This window comes from Ambystoma mexicanum, chromosome 1p (assembly GCF_040938575.1).
Source record: "Ambystoma mexicanum isolate Mex_15411 chromosome 1p, UKY_AmexF1_1, whole genome shotgun sequence".
Taxonomy (NCBI): Eukaryota; Metazoa; Chordata; class Amphibia; order Caudata; family Ambystomatidae; genus Ambystoma; species Ambystoma mexicanum.
The window spans coordinates 735378140-735402218 of NC_090921.1; the positions used below are offsets into that span (position 1 = coordinate 735378140).

The 24079-nt window shown below is 48.5% G+C and overlaps 1 protein-coding gene across 1 annotated transcript in view; it reads left to right on the forward strand.

The window, feature by feature from the left end:
• The window catches only part of PSMD4 (proteasome 26S subunit ubiquitin receptor, non-ATPase 4), a 498575-nt gene that overhangs the window by 167354 nt on the left and 307142 nt on the right, over window positions 1-24079 (forward strand). The window contains exon 3 of the mRNA XM_069650246.1: window positions 3782-3896. Within this exon, the coding sequence (XP_069506347.1) occupies window positions 3782-3896 (115 nt within the window). The remainder of the gene's footprint in view (window positions 1-3781; window positions 3897-24079) is intronic.

The window sequence follows — 24079 nt, forward strand, 5'->3', positions numbered from 1 at the left end:
GTGAATCAAAGCCGCAGAGATCAGAAAGGAACGCACACAACCAGTGAGTTAGTGAAAGACCTGAAAAGCCAGTTTGTGTCAAGGACAGATTGAAGCAGCAGCAGTCTATCTCACAAGTGAAGGTTGCGCACATGCTGATGAGATGCGAAAGAAAGCCATCAGTGATGAACTTTTAAGTGGCTGATAACTGTGATAACTGTGAAGCCAGTGAAAGAGTAGCAGAGTGGTCCGGCGAAAGGAAGTAGCACACTCGAATGTCTCTGCGAAATGTGAAATATTTTGTAATAAAGCGTCAAAGTGAATGAACTCTGAAATGCGAATGGTCCAGATTAACCCCGGCAAAAGGGTAAGTGAAAAGGTGAATGCTTGAAGAGAAAGATTTCTTTGAACTTTTGTGCTTATGGTACTGAACTACCAAGACCAAGAGACACTGAGGCAAATAACATAAGTGTCAGCTGAAGAGAACGTCGAAGTGGTCCAGCGCAGGTCTATGGTTAATGCCTTGCACATTCGAAAGTCTTTGACATCAGTAAAAGGGCTGAGCCCGGCTGAGGGAGACCAGAAGTGTGATAAATTGGGGGAAGGGAACCCTTAATGAATGTGAACTAAGTTTGAGGAAGGGATCCCCAGGGATCCCCTGCGAGTGGTCTGAGCCTGACTGCGGAGATCTGCATTGAATCAGGTACTTGTTGATTGAGAGGGCCGAGCCTGGCTGAGGGAGACCTTTATGCACTGTTTAAGCTTTGAGAGGTCCGGGCCAGACAAAGGGAGACCTGCGTGAACTTTTTGTTGAACTGTGAAAGAACTTTTGGAACGCTGGAATAAGTGACTTTAACGTGGAAGGCCAAGCAGGCCTCGATCCATGTTTTTGAACTGCCTTTGTTTTGCGAACCTTAGCCAGAGTGCGTCATCCTGTCTACGAGGGCCGCCTTACTACGTGCTGTCCAACGTGGGGAGGAGAGCTGACTTGGCCACTTTGATCCTTTGGTATAACACTGATGTTCCTTTCCATACATATTCCCCTTTACACACTTTTTGTATGAGAGCTAGTACAGGCTTTAGGTTTTGTTAGTATAGGCCATTTTGATTTGAGGAAGACTAACTAGGACTGTTTTCTTTATTATTTTATTGTAGAGACTACTCCTGTCATAGCTATAAGGCAAAGTAGGAGTTTCTCAGAACCCCAACAATCTAATAAAGGTTTTGAAACTTGTAACTCTTGTCAGTGTCATACTTGTGAAACCATGCCTCCCTTATATAGCCCAAAAAACATATTGGAAGCACATTCTCTGTGTGTATATATAAAATAGACCATTATTTTTACAATATATCAGTGTACAAGCGTTTCTTTGGGCCATATGTATGCTGCTAAGTTCTTTGTACTGCCCTACGCCCTCTCTCCCTCCTAAGATAAGCCTGGCTGCTCTGTCATTGCTACTGTAATACCAGGCCGTACAGGCCTGCACTAAGAGTAGGAGTTTCTATATTGCCCAAGGTATAGTTTTATAAAGTTGCTTTGGGTGGATTTAAGAAAAACTGTCCTAACATGCTTGCCCTGTAAACCTTTCCCTTCCAGCTCATCCCTACCAGGTCAAAATGGCACCATACAGCAAAATCTGGGTAGGTGGGAGCACCCAATCATATCCTCCACCCCCTCCACTGGACAACTAAGCAAACCCACTGTGGGTACCGCCTTGCTAAAATCAATACTGTTGTATAAGAGGTGCAATTTGTAGAGGTTTGGCAGTAGGAGCTCCCACACCAGAAGAAAATAATAGTTCACCACATGGATCAAACGGGCACCTCTTTCAACGTACCACGGTCCTCTTCCCCGTGTATATGGGCCTCCTCACCCTGCAGCCATGAAAGCTCATCTGCCAAACTACTTTCCACCCCCGAGGCCAGAACCGCCTCTCTCTGTTAACGGCATATACTAGTCCACACTCTCCGTTAATCTCCAAGTAGTGGGCGCGCCCGCTGCAACTCCACACTTATTGGCTTAGTGTCGGAGAGCTGAGGCTTTTTCTCAGCTTACCGGGGCTGCCTGCCATCCATCTGCTCCAGTGTTCTCTCTGTAGGCTGCGTTATTGGCAGGCCTCCTCTCCCTCTGGGTTACTTCTGCATGCCAACCGCACAGCCGCAGGCTAAGCTTCCGTGGCTCAGTGCCCCCCCCAACCTGGGGATAATCTACAGCGCACCAGTATCTCCGCTGCTTTCCAACCACTGCACACACCTATATGGGGGTCAAGACCACTATCCTGACCACTGAAGCAGCGAAAGATGCAGAGTTCGGCTCTCGTGGCCATCTTCGGCCGCGCTTTCTAGCCGTCTCCGGAAAAACCTTTTCAAATAGGGCAGAAGGCCACACTGTTTTTGCAAAGAGAAGTATTAAATGGCTGTAAAAATGTATGACCTCATGGTGGAGAAGTTGAAATGCAGGATAGCTTCAAAGGCAAGGCTATGAGGTCAAGGTGGCAGCACAAGCAAAGGCAGTTTCGGTGTAAAATGGTTCCCATTCTGAAAATGGAAGTGTTTGCGCAGTTGCTGTTTTACTTGAATTTGAGTCCTTGCAATTTGGAGGTTGCTGAAGTCCTGATGTGGATGAAATTAAATGTAATGATATGATAGGTTATTTATAATGCGCTTAATACCTAAGCGCAGACCCGGGGATCGAACCTGTGCGGCTCTGCTTCGTCTTGCTTCCAAGGCGAGCACGTTGCAGCTGAGCTATCATCCCAAGACTAATAATTGTAGGCCAGCGACTAAATGACTAGCATCTACTTTGAATAAATTCAATTAAAAGATATGAACCCGCTTTCCATCACTTATTGATGTTTGGTCCCAAGATAATTAAGATGTATTTCCTATTTTTGGGGATTCTAGGACCACTTTTTAGGGTCCCTAATGTTTAGCATTTTTTTTTTTCTTTTTCTCCTGTGTTTCTGGATCAGACATTTTTGTTGGCCATAGGGACTTCTGTACATGAGGATGGCCCGTTGACTGTACTCCCATTGATTCCCATGAAACTTTCAACCTGCCTGGAACTCTGGGCATTTTTCGAGTGAGCTCTTGCCCAAAACTAGAATGTTGGTACTTCAGATTTTTTTTTAAAAAATGCATTTTTTAAGTCATGCTGTGCATTTCTCTAATGGTGAATGTATTAGGACTGAAACAGATTTTTGGTGGCTGTAAATATTTTCCCTGAAGTGTATTGGTAAGGTAACTGGTGCTAAAAAGTATTCTCCATTCTTGGAAGCCTTTGGTTATGGTTTTTAAAGGTTTCCTGCACTCTGCCTTTTTGAGTAGCATGTGTACATTTGTTTTATTTTAATGGCCCTAGAGGGTCTTTTATTTGGTTCACCCCTAGTGATTTCACTTGTTTGGCTTTTATAACATTACTATGGCTAAAAGTTGTCAAATTGCTGTCCGTTTAAGTAACAGGCAGATCTGTGTAAGGAATCCTAATTTGTCCGTTTAATTTAGAACTTGACACTAGTGCAGAATGCTCACCTCCAGTCATAGTAGTCAATTCTTGTGATTGCAGAGACTTTCCTGTTGCGCCTGCGTTTTAGTCCGGGCCCCTTGATTTGCACTGGTTGTCAATTTGTTGCATGCTGTCATGTAGTTGACTAGTTCTGATTGAATATGCAGGAAAACATCCAGATCACCAAATATGAATTCTATGGAGCAAATATCAGAAGCACCCTATGGAAAAGTTGTAATTGACAGAAATACATGGCTCTTTATTTTTTTTAAACAAACCTTTTTGATTTTGTTGCAGCAACTGTGAAGTGTTGACCACACTGACCCCAGACACAGGCCGGATTCTCTCGAAGCTCCATTCAGTGCAGCCGATAGGAAGGATTTGCTTCTGCACAGGCATCCGTGTAGCCCATGTAAGTTCCACATCCTCTCTGGCTAAGCTTTGTGATGTCTAATCGGAGAAATGCGTTTATAAGTGAATGAATAGGCTTTAAATGCAGGTTTGGTGATTTTTATTCAATCCTGCTTAGACCTTGTGTATTTATGTTCCTTTTCTTCTTGTTGCATACAAAACTTGCAAGCTGTGTTATGAAGGTTGGTGTAGTAAACTGACTAGAGTTTTCTATTTTCTAAAATACATCAAAGTGCATCACCAAACTGGTTTCCAATCGCATTGTTTAGAGGACTCGGCAGGCATCAAACCTGCCCACTTGGGTGGGGTATACTGTATTTTACCTACCAAAGGCTTTAATGAGTCCCCTGTATGTTGCCACCTACGTATTAGTGCTATTTGTTCCCTAGGGATCTGAACTGGGGTGCTAAGATCAAAGATTTTGTGTAAAGAGTTCAGATGGATTTCTAGAATCTGGTCTGATGGACAGATTTTGGGTGGCCAGCCTAGTATGATGAACTGGGAACTTTGAGAGGTTAGCCGAAACCCAAGCAAGGTAAGCATGGAGAGCAGTCTAGGCTATTCTCGGTTGAGTGCGAGTGGGGTCAGGGGCCCGCAATGAGTCCACACAGTGAAGCACACAATTCAATTTAGACAGAAATGTATGAAATACAATATTTATTCTTGGCTTTAAATGCACACTAATAAAAGGAAACCAGCAGGTGATATTATCGCACAGTACTCAAAAAGAAACATGTATACATTAACTATAGGTTCTTTAAAAGGCCTTTGTTGGGGAAAATGTATCAATGTTATGCTTAATCCCCTATCCTAGTGAGACCCCCAGCACATTTTGCTAGACTTCTGGACCTTTTTCTTGTTCTCCTGAATGAGGGTGGAGCCTTTTTCCCTTTCATTAATTTGGTTCTGCTCTAATCATGGGAACCCTTTTCTATATGTTTTACTTTATTTTATGCAGTCTTGCTTTCCTCTGCCTTTTTTAAAGGCACCCGTTTCACCTTTGTAGCACACAGTACCCTATGTGCAGTGTTACTGGGAGACCTTTTTGTTCCTTTTTATATTTATCGATTTTCCTTAAAAATGACTTCTTAAGGATAGTGGGATACTTTTTATCCTTCCTAACATTTCCTTTTTGCGAGATCAGCCCACACCACCCTAGGAGGACTGCTGAGGGGATGCCTAGTACCCCCCCTTCTCTATGCTCCTGTAACTGTTTACTTCCAATAACAACCCTTTAGTTAAGGCTGGTGGCAGTGGACGTGTTCTACTGACCTTTGTGCTTCTTTCCACCGCAGGCTGTATTCACAGCTGGGGTTATGAACAGGTGGGTCACCTATGTTCCAACATAGTGGCTCCTTTCTTTTTTCACCATTTCTTGTGTGTGTGTTCTTTTTTTGGTCCTACCATTCTGGGAGGGGGAGATCTGTGTGTGTTTTGCACCTTTGGTGGGAACCCTTGAGGTGTCACCGCCTAGGCTCCAGTGTGTCTGAGAAGGCCAGGAAGCAGGGGAGCAGTTTTACACACTGCTGCCCTTTGTCTTCCAGAGTGCCTGAATGGAACCTGTTGACGCGGGGGAGGGGGGTGGCCTTTGGGGTGGGGCAGTGGCTGGCTGTCCTGATGGGACCACACTGGCTTTTGCTCATTTGTCATGGGGAAACTGACATGTCCTTCAGGCTGCCCGTACTGGGAGACCTTGTTTCCCTTAGTCTATTTACCTTGTTACTACTTTTGGAAACTTTTTATTTATCATTGTACAATGCAGTACAATAGGGTACACTTTTTGTTTTTCTCTAGACTAAAACTCAGAGCATTTTGTTTTTATCTAGGTGTGCTAAATGGACAAGATGGTGGCAGCAGTTACGTTTTGCAATTTTTTTTTGTGCATTTACTTTTAGCCTTACCACGTTTGGCTACTAACTGTGGGTAGTGGTCAAACATGGCCATGCCACAAGGTTTTTCACTTGTTCTTTGGCCATCCTGGGTTTTACCCTTCTTGGCCTCTGAGGCCAGGAAAATCCTAATATGGACTTCCAGTGCCCAGGAAAACCGAGGCTTTTGGCGGCAACTGGAGGGCTATGTCTGTTTGCTGCTAGGAAGTGGGTTGGGACTGTCTCTTCCCAATTCACAAACTGGTTTCAGTTTGTCTGAGTAGTATGCACGACCATGGACCACTGCTCGGGTGTGTGTATGGGCCAAATCTGTCATTGTCTAACGGAAATGCCATCTCTTACAATGATTATAATTGTGTTTTTATAGCACGCTTAATACGGAAGAGGTTTCCAAGCGCTGACCTGGGATTCAAACCGGTGTTGCTCTGCGTCTTTGTTCCAACACGGGCACGTTGCCACTGAGCTATACTACCCAAATGAAGAAGCGAAGAGGACCCCTGCATCCACTCTAGAGAGATCCTGGAACAAACTGAAGAAGCCAAGAATCCTGTCCAGCTTGGAAGGAGGCCTGGCGACTAACTACTACCGCTGTACTGGTAGATCCCTGTCTTGTGAAAGATCTCCAGCAGTCCTGCAAAGGAGCTGCAACCCTTGGAGTGGAAGGAACATCCTTTCTCAACGGCAGCTCAGAGTCCTTGGGAAGTGCACCTGGACCACCCAGTGGATGACCAGCTCGGAATATGGGCTACCGTGCTGCAGGTGTCGCTGTTCTGGATTTAGGCCTGACACTTGGGGGATCTTCAGCTTGTCCTAAAGACTTGTCTCTGCACATTTCCATGGTCCTAGCATCAAGTGTACCCAAAACAGGAGGTGAAGTCTGACCACAGCAAGTGAATCCCTTTGCTTCGCTGTGCATAAGTGTCCGTCGTCCAAAACTGCTTTTTTTTTTAAATATATTTTTATTTTAGCTCAACCAAACAACATTACAACGAAACATAAATAAAACACTTCAAACAACAAAACCAAACAAACAAAAAGTAAGGCACTGCAATCCCCATCCCTCCCCCCTATGAGCCTGTAGAGTGTCCGCCATCAGTGTCCGTTCCGTGCGGTGGGGCCACATCGCTCTCAAGTCCAGCCGAGGCCGATCCCGCTCCAAACAGCTCAGCTAACAATAACTTCCATGCCGTGAGAGAGCCTATTTCTTCCTCATCCCCTGCCATACTGCCATCTTGCCACGCTGTCGTTTCGGCATCCGCCCATTTTTGGAGACCCCGCCACCAGACCTCCACTCGCGGCTTGTGACATTTCTTCCACTCCATGGCTATCCTTAGTTTGGCAATTACATAGGCCAGATCTTTAAGTTTCTCAACATGTCGAAGCTTACGCGCCCTGGGATACCCTCCCAGCAGACAAGCCCAAGCCGATTCCACCTTAAGTGTGATACCCCTCCCTGCCAGCCTCCGCGCCACTTCACCCCAGAAAGTTGCAATCACTGGGCACGCCCAGAACATATGTATCATGTCCGCATTCTCTTCGTTACACTTGGGGCACGCCTGGCGCCCACTACCTAGAAATTTGGAAATTCTAAGGGGGGTCATATATGCCCTGTGCGTAATATAGAGCTGTATCTGCTTGAACCTGGCGTTCCTCGATGCCTTTTTGTGATACCCCAGGGCACGCTCCCACATCCCATCCGACATCGGGGCCCCCCATCTCCGCTTCCCACTCCAGTCTCAGGTGCCCCAAATCCTTCCCAACCTTTGTCATCAACATCTCGTACAACCTAGAGACCTCGTGTCCACCCTCTGATGCGTCATACATTGTCTCCAGCGTGGCATCCGGTTCATCGGCCAAAGTAGTTTCGGGCCACGTGCTCCGGACCTCCCGGACCACCCTATGATATGTTACATATTGACCCCTGTGTAGCCCCGACCCTGCCTCCAGTTCATCGAACTCCATCAGGGTCCCATCCTGCCAGATGTCGCCCATAGTGATCAATCCCACTGACTCCCAATACGTCCGGATAATAGTTCTCAGCTGCCCGTCCTCCTTTGCCAGGGCGATCAGAGGCAACTGCGGCATACACGGCAAGGGGTCACCCATCATCCGACAGGCACGCCGCCATATATTCCTGCCAAGGGCTAGCATCTTAGGACGCTCTCTCATCCATGAGCCAGTCACCCAAATCACCTCCCGCAGATAGAAGGGGGAACAGTCTCTCCCTAGCAGCCTATGTTCGGGGGTCTCTTCATCTGAAAGCCACCTGGCCACATATTGCAGTTGCGCCGCAATATAATAGGCCTCAAAGTTCGGCAGCTTCACGCCACCTTTCTCGTAAGAGTTCTGCAATTTCCATAATGCGACCCTGTTGCGCGTGCCGTGCCACAGGAAATTCCTACACACGCTATGTAACTTAGCGAAAAACTTCCTAGGTATCATATACGGAATGTTATTAAAGCAATGCAGGAGCCTGGGCAGCACCACCATTTTAAGCATAGCTCCGCGACCCATCATAGCTAAAGGCAATCTTTCCCAGAACCTTATGCACCTCTCCATCTTTCCCACAGCTAGTTCAGTATTATACCTGTGTTCTTCCTCGGTCGTGTGATACAGGTCAATGCCCAAGTACCGGAAGGAGCTCGTTGCCCACGGAATCCGCAGCACTGGCAACCTCTCCGCCGGTATCCCCACATAACTGCCTAGCGGGAATAGTACGGATTTCTGAGGGTTAACCGCTATGCCGGACAACCAGGCGTACCTCTCCAATACCTCCAAGATATACTGCAAATTCTCTTCCGGATGTTTCAGGTATAACAGCATATCGTCTGCATACAGGGATATAAGATGGCACTCTCCTCCCACCTCTATGCCCACCGGATCATACTGCTGCCGGAGGTAAACTGCTAAGGGTTCGAGGGCCAGTATGTACAACATTGGGGACCAAGGACACCCTTGCCTGGTGCCTCTGCCTAACTGCCATCTATCTGACACCACTGCACCCGTACGGACCCTAGCCAGAGGCGCACTATATAATAGCTCGGCCCACCTCATGTAGCATGGTCCCAGTCCGAACTGCCCCAAAGCCGCCAGCAGCCATGGCCATCGAACAGAGTCGAACGCTTTAACCGCGTCCAGCGCCACTATCGCCATTTCGCTGTCCTCACTGCCCCCCCATTCCACCACCCTGTGAAGGCGTCTGTGATTGTGAGTAATATTCCTGTTCGGGACATAGCCCGTCTGGTCAGGATGGATCAGCTTGCCTATTACCCTCCGCATTCTGGCCGCCAGGACAGCTGTCAGGACAGCTGTCAGGACAGCTGTCGGGATCTTGCTGTCCTGGTTCAGCATCGACAGGGGCCGGTAGGAGCCACAATCATGCCCTGGTTTATTGGGTTTGGGGAGCGGTACTATAATCGCCTCCCTGAGTGATTCCGGCAGCCGCCCCACCTCGAACGCTTCATTAAACATCTCCAGCATGGGCGGGAGCACCTCCTCCCCATACGCTTTATAAAACTCACTGGGGAACCCGTCTGCTCCTGGGGCCTTGCAAGTGGGTAGCTGCCGCACAATCTCCTGCAGCTCCTCCAGAGTGATCGGAGCATCCATCTCCTCTCGCTCTTCGTCACTTATCTTGGGCAGGCCTATGTCTTCAAGTACTACCTCTATCTCCTCCCGGCTTCCCCCCTCTCGATCCTCATATAATGCTTGATAATATTCCGCGAATGCTCCATTCACCCCTTCCTGGGTGTCCTCCTCCACTCCCTTTTCAGTGATAACTGATCGGATCGGGGATCTTGGGGTCTCGCTCTTATACAGCCAAGCAAGAAGCCTGCCCGTCTTGTCTCCCCGGTATGCAACCTCTCAATGTACTTCCTGTAATTCAGATTACAAAGCCTGTCCCAATGTTCTGCGTACCTCTGTTGCAGATTAATGACCTCCTCCGTGTCCAACCCCCCCTCCCCCAGCTCTCTCTCCAACTCAATCTCGGCTCTACGCAGATCTGCCAGGACTCCTCCCATTAATCCCTTGGATTTAGCAATGGCAACCCCCCTCATTACAACCTTAAAGGCCTCCCACAAAGTACCCGCCGACTTGACGCTGCCTGTGTTCGCTTCAAAGTAAGCAACTATCTCCTCCCTCACTTCCTCTCTGAAGACTGGGTCCCTGAGCGCTTCCGCCCTAAGGCGCCATGTTGGAATTCGCGCTCGTGGGGGACAAAGCTGCCAACGCATGACCAGGGGCGAGTGGTCCGAAAGGACTCTCGCCCTGTAGTCTATCTGGTCACACTCCGCGACGACGTCCGGCGTGGCGAAAAAGTAATCTAGCCTTGTGTGTAACTGGTGCGGGGCCGAGTAATGCGAGTATTGCCTCACGCCCGGGTGTCTCGTCCTCCACACGTCTGCCAGGCCAAGGTCTACCAGCAGCGCCTGCAGTACCCTAGCCGCCGGGCTGGGCCTGTCCACCCTGTCATCCGACCTGTCCTCTTTGGGGTTTAGTACACAATTAAAGTCCCCTCCCCAAATCACAGGACCCCCCATCCCTTCACCCAGTCTAGTGGTCAGTGTCCTAAAGTATGTCGCCGTGTCACGGTTGGGAGCATAAGTATTTATAATGCACACTACTTTATTTTCTACAAGCCCCCTTACCATGACCAGCCTCCCATCAGACTCCCCAAGTAGCTTAAACGGGACATGTGGTGCAACCCAAATCAGCACACCTCTAGCATAGGCAGAATATGTAGATCCAACTACTGTCCCTCTCCACTTTCTCCCCACCAGTTCCAGTTTATCCCGTGTCAGATGTGTCTCCTGTAACAAGGCGATATCTATCTTTTGTCTTTTTAGGTACAACATGACCTTGTTACGCTTAAGGTAGCTGTTAAGCCCTCTAACGTTCCACGTTAGTATCCTAAGGTCCCCCATGATGTATCAGTAGCTCCCATCCCTCTCCCAGGTCCACTCGCCTCCCCCCTACCGCAAGGGCCCCCATCCCCAGTTTCTCTCCCAGGCTCATATAAAATCTGACCCACCCCACCCCCCTAACCCAACCAACTGCCCAGCTCCATCCCTGGATCTCAGGCATCCCTGTGTTCGGTTCTCTCTGGAACCCAAGTAGAGAACCCGACAGGGTGTCACCCCACACACCGTGACTAACCTAAGCTCAAACTGGGGTACAAAGAACAGCCCCCGGAGGCTACCCTCCCACACTTCCGTATCCGCGCACACGGACCATGTTTCAAAGTCCTAACGAATACACTACCATAACAAAGTCCCACCGACTATATTCCAGTCCCAATATTCATAGCCCAACCGGGCCCGCAGCGTCACTTATCTCTTCCCGTTCCATCCGCCATCCGCTCATCTGGCTCTTGAGGACAATTTTGTGCATCGAGCCATTCCATGGCCTCCTCCGGAGTGTCAAAAAACAGTGTCTTAGTCTTGAAGAATATCTTCAATCTGGCCGGGTAAAGCAACATATACTTGTACCCCGCTGCCCGCAATCGCCTCTTGACCGCCCCAAAGTTCATGCGACTACGCTGCACTTGCAGGGTGTAATCGGGGTAAGCAGTAATGGTCGCCTCTCCTCGCTGTATGGTGCCCCCCTTACGAAAGTGCTCAAGGATCCTTTCCCGATCGTTAAGGATCTTGGCGATCACAGGCCTAGGTGGGTTCCCCGGCGGTGGTCTTCTGTTCAAAGCCCTATGCGCCCTCTCCACCGCAAACCCCTGCGACAGGGCTCCCCCAGTGATCTCCTGCAGCAGCAAGTTCTCAAACTCCGTGGGATTCTGGCCTTCAGCCCCCTCCGGCAGGCCCACGATGCGAACGTTATTTCTCCGAGCGCGTCCTTCCGCCTCTTCAGCCCTACTTTCCAAGTTACCCACCCGCTGCACCAGGGCATGGATATCGCGCTTATATGCAGTGCAGTCCGCCGCAGTAGGGCCCATCTCCTTTTCCAGAGTTTCCGTGCGCTCAGCCAGGGCTCGTACATCCTGCCTCAGGAGGTTCACGTCCTCCTGCACCGCCCCGACCTGTAGTTCCAACGCAGTCTTCAATTCGACCACAGCAAGTTGGAGCTTGGTCTCCCACGTCGCCTTCAGGTCTGCGATCGCAGCGAGGACCTCGTGGTTCGCACCCCCGGCGGCCATCTCCTTGGTCTGAGCCTTATCCTTGCTCCTGGCACCTTCCAGGCCGGGCGACGTCTTGGCGTATTCGTCGAGCGTAGGCTGTTTATTCTTCGCCCTCAGAGGTTTGTTCGACATATCTCCAGTCAGGAGCGTCCTTCTGGCCGCGCTCCGGTCCAGGCCTGGGAGGCACCGTGCCCATACACCACGACTCAGTTGAGAGTCCCAGCTCGCCCGACAGCCTCAGGCACCGCTGTTGTACGGCGCTCCCCCCAGATAGGCAGGGTCGCGCTGCCCCCTTTGTTCCGCTGAGAGGGCGCACGTATGCTGTGGTCCCAATCTACCGCTCCTTTGTCCCTTCGTCAAGCGGCGGCGGCCATTTTGTCGTCCGTCGAGATCTCGCCACCAGTGCTTCATTCGGCTCTTAAGTACACGTGCGCACCACAAACCCGTGTAAAAATGTGTCCTCGCGTGCAGCCGGACTTCATGTTCAGTCTTCCCACTTTCCGCCAAATCACAGCGGTCCTTGCGCGGTATCAGTCGGATTATGTACGGATCAGCGGGAGCTCCTGTACAGGCACGTCCTTTCACATGGCTTCCAAGCCACGCCCCCCCTCCCAAAACTGCTTATCTGCATCCAGCCCTGTCCTGAGAGGGCCCTGCATCAAGTTCTTTTCCATTTTTCAACTGCAAGGCTTTGCACCAGCATTAGTCGCCGACTGGAGAAGTGCTTGAGCCTGCAACCCCTGGGGATCCAGGGCTGAGGTTGACGGCAGGAAGTGTGACCTTGGACCCTCTCCAGCAGACCTGCCAAGTCCTACGAAGAATCGTCACATGGGCGGTGACTTGTAGCGATATTTGCCTGAACCCCTAACTCCCTCTTAAATGTTTTGATAACTTTTGATTGTTTGACTTTGACATTGCTTGTTCACACAAGCACTCCGAAAGTTGGGGACACGTTTGTTAGATTAACTTGTCCATTAACCCTTGGAACTGTTCACTGGACCCCAGAGACCCTACATTCATTTTTCCCAGCATCACAAAACTGTATGGAACTTTGCTGATCCTTTGGGCCCAAGGCCCCATACTTCTTAGGGGTGGACTTCTGAAGTTGGGATTTAATCTCTGTGGACCTGTAGTGCCCAATCTGTACCTTTTTGTTTTAAGGGGGTTGGTATGTGTTGTGCCCTACTCCAGTGATTGTGTATATGTATCTAATGTTAGTGTTATGTGATTACCTGTTTGTAGTAATTTGCCACGGTTATTTGGCCAAAAGTAGTGTTTTTATACACAATTGTCGAAGTGTGTTCCTTGACCGTTTCACTGTGTACTCATTGTGGACCTCTTGCAGGCTCACCACCTCTTTAGACTTGGCCTAGAGCACTCGCCTTGCTACCTTGAACTTGTTTGTCTCCCAGAGTTGTACCCTTCAGCATACTAGGTTGGCCTTCTATACATCTGTCCACCAGGCCAGAGTATAGAAAATCAGTCCCAACAGACATCCTGCATATTCCCTCCTACCTTTTCCAGAATTTTCTGGTCTGTCATCGAAGCAGAGGGTGCTACCATCCCGATCACCTGACTAGGATCCCTCATGTTGGTGTCTGGAATCCATTTTCAATACACATCTGAATGAGAATGCCTGCTTAGTTTGATTGTGGAAACCTCCACTGATTGGGTGGCCTCTGATTGGGGCCTAGGTTCCTTGCAAGACCCCATAAAAGAGGAGGGTCTGCGTTTGTTACTTGCAGATTCTTTTTGGGTAAGATGTTTTCATTTGAGTGCTAAATCTACCTCCACGGTGAAACCCCCATATCATCTTGCTGGAGTTGTGATTATTTTTCCTTGTTCCTGGGTGAGTGGGAATCTTTTTCCCCACTTACCCTGTCTTTTACTCTTTTATGGGTGACCTTTTTATGTCTCTCCATAGTGTGTTTGTAGTTATAGTTCCCTATAACTCTTGGGCTTTATGCATTTTCCTATAGCAGCACACATCACCTTATGGGCAGTGTTGCTGGGTTGCCTCTTAGGCTTCCCTTTGTATTTTCTCTTGATGTACCTTGGGTGAAGTACTGTTCCGAGGGGTAGAGTGGGATTTCCATCCCCTTTACATTTTATATGTGAGACCAGCACACCCCACCTTATGTGTGTCCTGGGGAGATGCATGGCATCCCCTTTCTCACTGACCTAGTACTGTGGCAAGCTAACTCTTATGGCTGGTGGAAGTGTATAAACCTTAATGACTTTTAAATTAATATTACAAGCAGGTTGTCAAACCAGCTGCGGTAATGCACACGGAGGGGTCGCCTTTCTGTTAGAATGGTGGCTTCTTTCTTTTCTTGACATTTGTAGTGTGCTTGTCCTTTCTTGGGTCTTCCTCTGGTGTCCTAGGTTGGTAAGGCACTGATTGAAGTTTTGTCTTCAATAGGAACCCTTTGTGAATCCCACCGAGGCTCCAGGTTGTCTGTGAGGGCAGGAAGTTCGGTAGGAGTCAGGAACTCTGCAGCCCTTTGCCTTCTGATGTGCCAAAAAAGGAACCACTTAATACTAGGGAGCTGGCTATCCTGATTGGACAGCCAGCCGTCCATTCGGAAAACTGTGGGTAGACTTTGCTGTTTGTGTGTGTGTTCTGGAAGCTGAAGATCAGTCGACCACTGGAGCTGAATCTTAAGAGAAGTCTGCTAGAACTGATTCCAGGTACCAGTGATGCCTGCTGTGTAACAGGAGCCTGTTCTGACTCTTCCTTCCATGAGACCTGGGGGTCCCAAAGACGATGACAACCCCTACCCAGAGGCTGGTTAAACTCGCTAGTCTTGAGTCGACCTGCAAAACGAACATTCCCAGGATGTGCTGTGACCTTCCTGGGTTGCAATCCACCAATATAATGGGACCTCGAGTGCTGTGCATAATCTTGCAAAGTCCGATCCGTGCTGAAACTTCTCTGGTCCCCTCGTTGTCCTCCAGAAACGAGATTCGACTCCTTGCAGTCCCCTCACCAGAGTGCAGAACCAGATTAGTGAGACGAATCTGATTGGCAGCAATTGTCCATCTGGTACCTTGAAAAGGGCACCAAATACAAAGAGCCGCAAGACGCACCAGAAAATCCTTTGTTGGGAGCCTTTTCTGTCGACTGCTGTGGCAAGTTCCCATCCAGTGTCCGTTCTTTAATCACTGCAACCAAGAATCCAGAGACTGGGTCCTGTGCTGCTGCATCGTGAAGGCGTCCGTCTTGAAGCTCTTGTGCAAGTCTGAGGTACTATGTGGCTCAGGGTAATATTTTAAGTCTTGTGTGGCTAGAGTGGCGAGTTGTGTAGTTATAACAAGTGTTGCCCTGATTTACAGAGCGCACGTTGAACCACTCACTGTAGCATTACATGTATTCGCAGTACTAATCCAGACTATTCGCGGTACATTTTATACTTTATGAAGCAGCGACACCGCCATATCTGTTGCCACCGATTTGTTGTGCACGTTTACTTTATACTTTCATTTCATTGCATGTTTCCCTGTATATGCTACCACTGCGTGGCATCAAGACTCACCGTCACATCTTGTGTCCTATACAACATCTGTGTTTTTATACTAAATACAAATTGTCGTAGAGCACTTGAATTGCTGTGACAAAGCTATCTTCCGTACCAATGATCATAAGCACCGCTGTTTCCTATTCTATTACTCCTGTGATAGCGACTGTCCTGGGCACTAGAACCACTGCTCTCCCACCTTATCTCACGCTTGCGCGGGACTGTGTCAGCGTTTTCTAGAATGTTTGCCTCCATTTATCTCAACATTGTGTTTAACTAATGATAGTGACAGTGACTGATTCACTGCTGCGCTTTTACCAGCCTTGCTTAGAACTAGCCAGCCTACAGTGCATCTGCGTCTCGCTATGTTGTTGCACCTCTTTGTCTGCCTCCTCCTTGTACACTTGGTCATGGCTGCCCCTCCGGCCTGTACATGCAGTTCCTCGCGCAACATTACATCGAGACCCATTTCCACTATCCTATTACCTTGCACCCCGCCATGAACCCTGTCCTCAAACCTTTGGTTCACCATACTACTACGACCATCCTGCCTAACCACAGTAACGCCCAAAACTCCAACCTTTTCCACACAACCAATCCCTACCTTAACTCACCTGCCCTTTGGTTACAACACTTTGCAACCAAACCCACTCCCATTCAACCTTGCTCGCTCTACCTGAGAAACCACAAATTGGGATCCAGATTCCTTCCCATACCACGACTCCATCATAATACTGACGCCTAACCATTACCCCGCCTCCGACTGTCCAGGCACAGCCCGACAACCTCAAGACCCCTTTAAAAAAATAAAGAGGTAGAGGGAGCTCTCATTAATGCTAGATCCCTTCCAGCCCACACTCTTGACATTACAGATCACTTCACAAAACCTTGACTTCATCGCCATCACGGAACCCTGGCTACATACAGCCTCCGGTCCTCTATTATCATTAGCGATTCTGACCGATACTCTATTATCAGAAGCGACCGCAACTCCAACCTTTCTAAAGGAGGCGGCGTTGCATTTATTCACAAAGACATCAACATGAGATTAATTCCTAACACACAACTTAGTTCTGCTGAGTCCCTATCAGTCAAACCTTCTCTATCCCACAATAACACAGCCACATTGCACCTCATCTACAGACCTCCAGGCCCTCTCTCCTCATTCTCTGATGACATGTCCATCCACACCGACAATACTAAACCAAACTCCCAAGTCTTATTACTTGGTGACCTCAATCTCAGACTACTGGACCCTAAGGACCTCCATGCTGGTGAGCTTACCAGAGGTAGAAAGCATCACTAGTAAATTGAAACCTTCAGATTGTCAGGGTAACTATTGCCCTGCCCCTATCATCAAGGAATCTGCACACGAACTTGCCCCTTTCATCACCACCTTTATCAATTCCTCAATACATTCGAGCATGGTCCCTGACAACCTTAAGGATGTTTAGGTCATTCCTTTGTTGAAAAAACCTACCCTTGACACTAGTATACCTACCAATTACAGACCCATCACCATGGTCCCATTCCGACTGAAAATCTTGGGTGGAGCAGCATATCTACAGATTCAGAAGTACTTCGAAACCAACAATCTACTTGGCACAAGACAATCTGGTTTTCGACCTAAGCACAGGACGGAAACAGCCCTATTAGACCTCAAAACTCAAATTGAGGACTTAAAAGACAATTGCAAAATGGCCTTATTATTACTCCTTGACTTATCGGCAGCCTTTGACTTGGTCAACCACCAAATCCTCTGTCACTTGAAATCAGCTGCCCACTTCTCTGAGAAAGCCACCAAATGGATTAGTTCCTCCCTGGACAATAGACACATGAGGGTATTCTCACCCACTGCATCTGCGGATCCGACACCAGTGCCGTGTGGGGTGCCTCAAGGCTCCTGCGTCTCACCAACGCTTTATAATGTATTCACCAAACCTTTGTTCGATGTACTTGATTATCTGGGTGTCACTTATACCAACTACGCCGATGACACCCAGATACTCATTCCCATCACTGGTGATTACAAGGTGGACTCTAAAGCACTGAACGCTATCTATCAAGTCATTCAAGCCTGGCTGGCCCAACATGAGCTCTGTCTCAATGATGCCAAGACGGAGCTTCTCATCCTGGGGTCCCAACATCGGCTGAATAGACTTGACCCAACTTTCAAAACCTTCAACATTGACAGCAATTCCATTAAAGAGTCTACTGACAACAAAACATTAGGAATCTATCTTGATTCCACATTATCACTCCACAGACAAACTAATGCTGTTGTCTCTGCCTCCGCGTACACATATAAGCTTGTCACAGCATGCCGCCCCTTCCTATCCGCACAGAACTGCATTACTCTGGCCAGGACATTGGTTATGTCCAAACTAGATTACTGCAATATCTTCTTTCTAGGGACCAAACAACATAACCTAAATATACTCCAGGTTATCCAAAATAATGCCATTAGAGCAGCCTTCAACATCGCCAGATCTGCACACCTCTCCAAAATAAGGAGAACTCTACACTGGCTTTCAGGAACACAAAAAATATCTCTGAAATCTCTCGCCCTCACACACAAATGTTTGAACAATCGGGCCCCCATCTACCTAGCTTCTCTCAGTACTTGCCTACCCGGCTACTCAGATCAGCCCAAGCACACTGCTTGACCATCCCCAGATACAAACTGCAGAAAGCAGGTGGTGCAAGCTTCCCAAACCTTGCTTCCATACTATGGAACTCGCTTCCACCAACCATCAGATCTGAATCCTCTCCGACCTTATTCAAACTAAAAAACAAACTTTGGTTATCCACCGCACAAGACTAAACTCCTTCACCACCTCCACCTCAGGACTCTAGCTCGCTACCCTACTTGCGTTTGTAATTAAATTCCATATGCTAACTGTAGATAATGTTGTATATTATTACCTATAATGCTATAGTTTATATAGTGCTCACCTTTGATATACAAATAAAATACAAATGCAAAGTACTTAATTGGTAAGGTGTTAGTGCTGTAACTGGATCTCTGAAATAGAATACGTTACAAAGTATTAGAGTGCTTACATACCTGTGAGTTGCATTTAGCCCCTCTGAAAAGTATACAAAGTTATTTATTTACGTTTGAATGGTGTTCCACTCTTCTCGAAAGTAACATGGTTGGTATTACTTTATTCCTAAAAATTAAGAAGTGTAAACGTTTACCGATAGAGTTTACTCCCCTTTAAACTGCATATTGCCATTCTAAATGTGTTAGGTTAGGTTCTTGCTTACCTTGAACTGCTTACTGCCTTTCTGAAAAGTCTTCTAGAGTTCTTGCTTCTCCAGCATGGGTTCTGGCATGGATTCACATGCTCATGAATATTCTCGGTAAAAGAAAATAGTTTCACTTTCACTTAAAAACATTTCTCCTTCTTGGGTAAGAATTAGTGCAGTCCAACTGTTGTGCGACTACACAAGACTTATCTCTTGGTATTAGGTAACCCACCTTTTAATATAGGTCTGTCCTACACAAGTTCATAGTGTGACTGAGCAGCCAGGCTTATCTTAAGAGGGGTAATGTGAGCTGTAGAGATGTGCAATGAAACCAGTGAATACAGGTATCCAAGTAACACTTAAAGTTATAATTATTTATACACGAAGATAATTAAAGCATTCTTTAAAAAGTAGTAATTGGCTGTAACATTAATCCTCAGTTGGGATTCAATTCAAAAAGTGACAAAGCAGGTGAGTAATTCATTCATATGTTAAACATGTTCCCGCACCGAGGTGACGCCATTTGAGGTCAGTATAGCATTTATATAGTATCGCCTTTGCAATATTGAGCTTTTAAGGAAGGAAAGGTTAGGGTTATATTAGAATAGACTGATGGGTTATAAGTTCGATTCTCAGTGAAGAACGAAAAAGCTCTGGTTAGATTCTCCCAAAGGGATGCAGGCAGTCTATTATCCCAGCATTGAAGTGTTCAACATTAAAACAGGAAAGGGAACAAGTACTGACCAAAGCCAATGGGTTCAGAAGGAGGCCTTTCGGGAGTCAGGACCACCAAGGTAAGTGGACAAAGTCAAAGTTCTGATGAGCATCTTTTTGGACAATGTTCTTAAATAGTCAGTGTTCAAAAGGAAAATCACAGCAAATCAAGAGTAGTCCCCTTTAGACAGCACAAGTTGTAAGGCTAATGCAGGTATGTTGATGGCAACTTAGTGTAGGGTTGAATCGCACTCCCAAAGATAAGAAGCACCCCAAATGGTAAAATGATAATATACCCCATGCCCCACAGTACCTTGAAAATGAAGGCAGTTGTCCAGCTGGTTGCCTTCATGATGCAGTGCAGTAGACCCTTGTTCATGGTCTTTGGTTGTGGTGACGAAAAGGACAACGTTTGGCAGGCTCCTGCGGCAGCACTCGAGAGAGGGCCTCTGCAGCAATGGATTTACGTCGATTCAGCAGCTCTTGTGGTTTTGGAGCCTTTTTCTAAGCGCCAATGAAGAATGAAAAAGCTCTGGTTAGGATTTCCTTGATCCCTCGGTCCTGGACTTTGGTGATGGGACTCTGGGTGTGGATCTCTTGCTTCTGTAGGGTCCTCTGGATGCCCACGAAGATCTGGCCAGATTTGGACTTCGGCAGACAATGCACTCACAGATGGTTGAGGTATTGGACTTCTGCACCCTAGGAAAGTCGCAAGTTGGGAGTTGTACCAAAATAGTTTGTCTCGAGGCTAGTTGGTACCACCAGCCTAAGGGAAGAAGTTGTTCTTTATGGGTCTTCCCTGTCTATTCGAAAACTGGGTCAGCATAGCTGCAGTGCTTCACCTGGCACTTCGCGGTTCCGAAGGGTGCTGCTGGCGTCTTCTCTCATCTTCTGCTTCGGATGTTCTCAAGTGGTAAACTCTGCTCTTAGTCCCAAAAACCTAGCGATTTATGCAAGTTCCCATTCACACAGCAGGGTGGCTGTTCTCTAGGCCAGCCCACCGGCCTATTGTAACTGGTTTCACTCGGGCACACCTAGAGACATAGGACAGGGAAGCTTCGGGACCCTCCTTCACTTCCTGCCTTTCCAGACACACTGCAGCCTGGGCGGGCTTCCGGGCTGAAGCCCGCCAAAGCAAACTACACAAAGGACTCAAGCTGATGCAAACAGAGTAAAAGCCTAGACGAAACTAACAAACAAGAAATGGCGAAAAAGACAGGGGCCATTCTGAGAAAATGGTCACCCTTGGGTGCAGCACTGCAGCTGTGGTATCAGCCTGCAGATACCTGTCACTAGGTAGTAAAAAAGAAACCACTGCCACCAGCCATTCAGATGAGTTAGTGTAACAAAATGTTACGTGAGTAATGGGTTAAAGGAGTTATTAGGTAACCCCCAGCACTCCACATAGGCTGGTGTGTCCTAGACGCATAAAGTAAAGGTAAGTAAGACGGGGGTCATCTTACTATTCTTGGGAACATTAGTTCACCCAAGAAAATGTAGTTAAACATTGAGAAGTCTAGGGGACTTCTCAGTGGCACTGCACAAAAGGTGCTTTGTCACAATACAAAAGCGGATTCCTATGGCGTTTACCAGACTCCATCAAACAGTAAATCATAATCGGGAAAACAAATGAGTGAGAAAAAGGTCCCACTCTGGAGTAAAATTTTAAAATCAATGAGTCCAGCTAAAGAGCTGGGGTTCTCTAAGGTTAAAGGGAATTGGCATAGAAATGACAATTCTCCCTAACCCTCCTTTTAAAACAATCGCTGTCCTTTGGGTCATACTGCCCCCATTCAATGACAGTCCTCTCTCTAAGCCCCTGCTCTGGCAGTCATCTTCATCTTTTTACTGCACGCTTCAGTGTTGGGAGTCCTTAAGTATGGTCTCTGAGCTCTTATGTTTTTGTGTGTTTGACAGAAAAAGTTCTATTTTTGTTTCAAAGAAACCAGTATGCCGACAAAGGAGATCCGTTGTCGTGAAGTTCCACGCCCCTCAAGGGCAAAGATCGTCGAAGATTCTAGAAGGCCTTTGGGACTACTTTGCACCCAATGACCATGACGGAGGAGAAGGAGAGAAGGTCAATCTTCAGGCCCTGCACTAAATGCGGGCCTCGCAATGTGTCTGTGAAAGACAGGCACCTACAATGCCTCTACTGCCTGCACCTGGACCACAAGGAAGTGGAGTACTAGTTTTGCCTCGGGTTCTCCAAGAAGAACAACGGGCCCAGTAGACTGGCTTTACACCAAGGCCTCTGCACCGTGCTCCCAGCACGGGCATGCCTCACCCAGGACCGGCCGGTCCGAATAGCAGTCTTCGAAGTCCTTTGAGGGCCCCTCATCCGTGGGTGCCCAAGATGAGGCCAAGAGCCGCAAGTCCGAGTCCACCAGGTTTGCTGTGGATTTTGGGTCCCAAGGTGGATAGGGCGTGATCGACATCACCTTCCGCCCCCTTTGCCAGCCGGCAATTGAACTCCTCTTCGAAGAGGAAATCTACCCCACCTAAACTACATGAGCAATCTGAGAAGCCACTGATGGAGCAGAAGAAGGCAGAACAGCCCAAGCAGGCTCCACTGGCACAGACTAAGACCTTGGCGTCGACTGCCACAACAGCCAAGGGCGCTGATCCTCCAAAGGTAGCCCCAGCAGCTCAGGTGTCCCTAACCCCCAGGTGCATCACCACCACAGTGACTTTGGCAAAGTCTGCTGGCATGCCAGAAGGGGGGAAACCAGCTCAGGCCCTGGTTCAAGACCCTTAGGGAGTGGAACGGGGAAGGGACGTGGAGGTCCCAATGCAGCCCCCACGGGCCATCGCTGAAGCCATGGAGGTCTTGCCCACGGACGACGAAGACCAGGAATTTACTTACACACGGCCCACAAGGGTGTTGAGGAGGATGACGACGGTGGTGACTATGGCGCAGGGCCTAGTTTCCTGTTCCGCCTTCTCAGCTGAGGGACATTCTGTCCACCCTGCACACCTTGGTGTCGGAGATCCAGATGAGGATGCCTCCGGCCCCATTTCAACCTCAGCCACCACGTCAGTTCCCTTCTCCCCCAGCAGACCAAGATACAGGGACAGATACGGCCACGACTGACAACGATGAGGATATTGTTGCAGTGAAAGGCGAATCTCCACATTTGGATGCTCCAAATAGGGTGTCCCCACCAGATGAGGTGGGATCGTTCCACTCCAGGATCTCCAGAGCCTCCAAGCTAGTGCCACAGGAAACCAAGGATGGCTTCTTGTACCAGAGGCGCAAGACCAAGAGGAAAACTGTCATGGCGGTGCCGCTTCTGGACGACATTTGGGAAGAGGGCCTGGCCCTCATGAAGAACCCTTGCATGGCTCCAGGAAAACGGGATAGGCTGGTGAAGAAATATCGGGTGCCGGACCTGGCGTCCAAGTTCCTGAAGTTGCAGCCATCGCCGGATTCGGAGGTATCGGCGGCCACGAGGAAACGGTCAGCCAACCTGTCGTCCTCTTCTGTCCCTCTGGAAAGTGAGGGGGAAGAGGATGGACGTCATTGGAAAGGTGATTTACACTGCAGCGTCCACTATAAAGGCGGCCAATGCACTGGCGATCCTAGCCGGGTATGAAAGGGAGTTGTGGTACAAGCTGGAGCCTATTCTGGAGTTCCTCCCAGATAAAATGGAGGCAATCACTCTCTTCCAGGAACGGGAGGTAGCATCTGATTACGCCATCACAGTGGCATTGGACGTCGCCAACACTGGGTTCTGGCAAATGGGGAACAGTGTCTGTCTGCATCTCCAAGGCTGGATGAATGCCACAAATTTCCACCAGGAGGTCCAAGCGAAGGTGCTGGACGCCCTTCGGAGAGAACCTATTTTGGGAATGTCATTGAGTCCTTCCAGGACATCAAAACGTAGATAGCCCATTCCCCGGGCACCCTCCAGCAGCACCGGTCTTCTTTTCGCTCCTCCATTCGAGCAAGTCTTCAAAAGGCTTCTCCACATCGTACCGTCAGCCTTCCAGATCTACAACTCACGAAGCCTACGGAGGCCGTTCCCAGGCCTACGGTGGCGGAGGACAGCGCTGCCTGCAGGGCAGGATGCCAGTGCTGAAGCAAGCCTAAAACTGCTGCGATGTGGGGCCCCCACTTTTGTGCCCCAGGAGGCCGGCTGACTAGGTACGTCAGCGAGTGGAGAAAGATCACCGGCAGATGGGTGCTAGATGCTCTCACCCAAGGACACAACTTGGAGTTTCAACACAGATGTCCGCGGACCCCGCCGCACAGTTACCCGTCGGGTGCTGCACATACCTCAGTTTCTGGTCAGAAAGGAGACGGTGGGCTGGAGGACCATCCTAGACCCACAACGTCTGAACAAATAAAGTCCAAAAAATTCAGGATGGTCACCTTGCAGCACGTACTCGGCCAACGGAAAAGAGGAGACTTCTTGACATCGTCGGACCTGGAGGACGCCTACTTCTACGTCTCCATTCACAAGAAACAACGAACATTTCTAGGTTTCGTGGTGCAGGGACAGCACTATCAGTTCAAGGCCCTCCCCTTAGGCTTGAAGTCTGCCCCCAGAGTGTTCACGAAATGCCTGGCACCAGTGGTGGCCCATCTACATCTACAGGGCATACACGTATACTCTTATGTGGATGACTGGCTGATTCATGCCTGGTTGCGGGAACTGGCCGATGGACACATGGAGGTGAC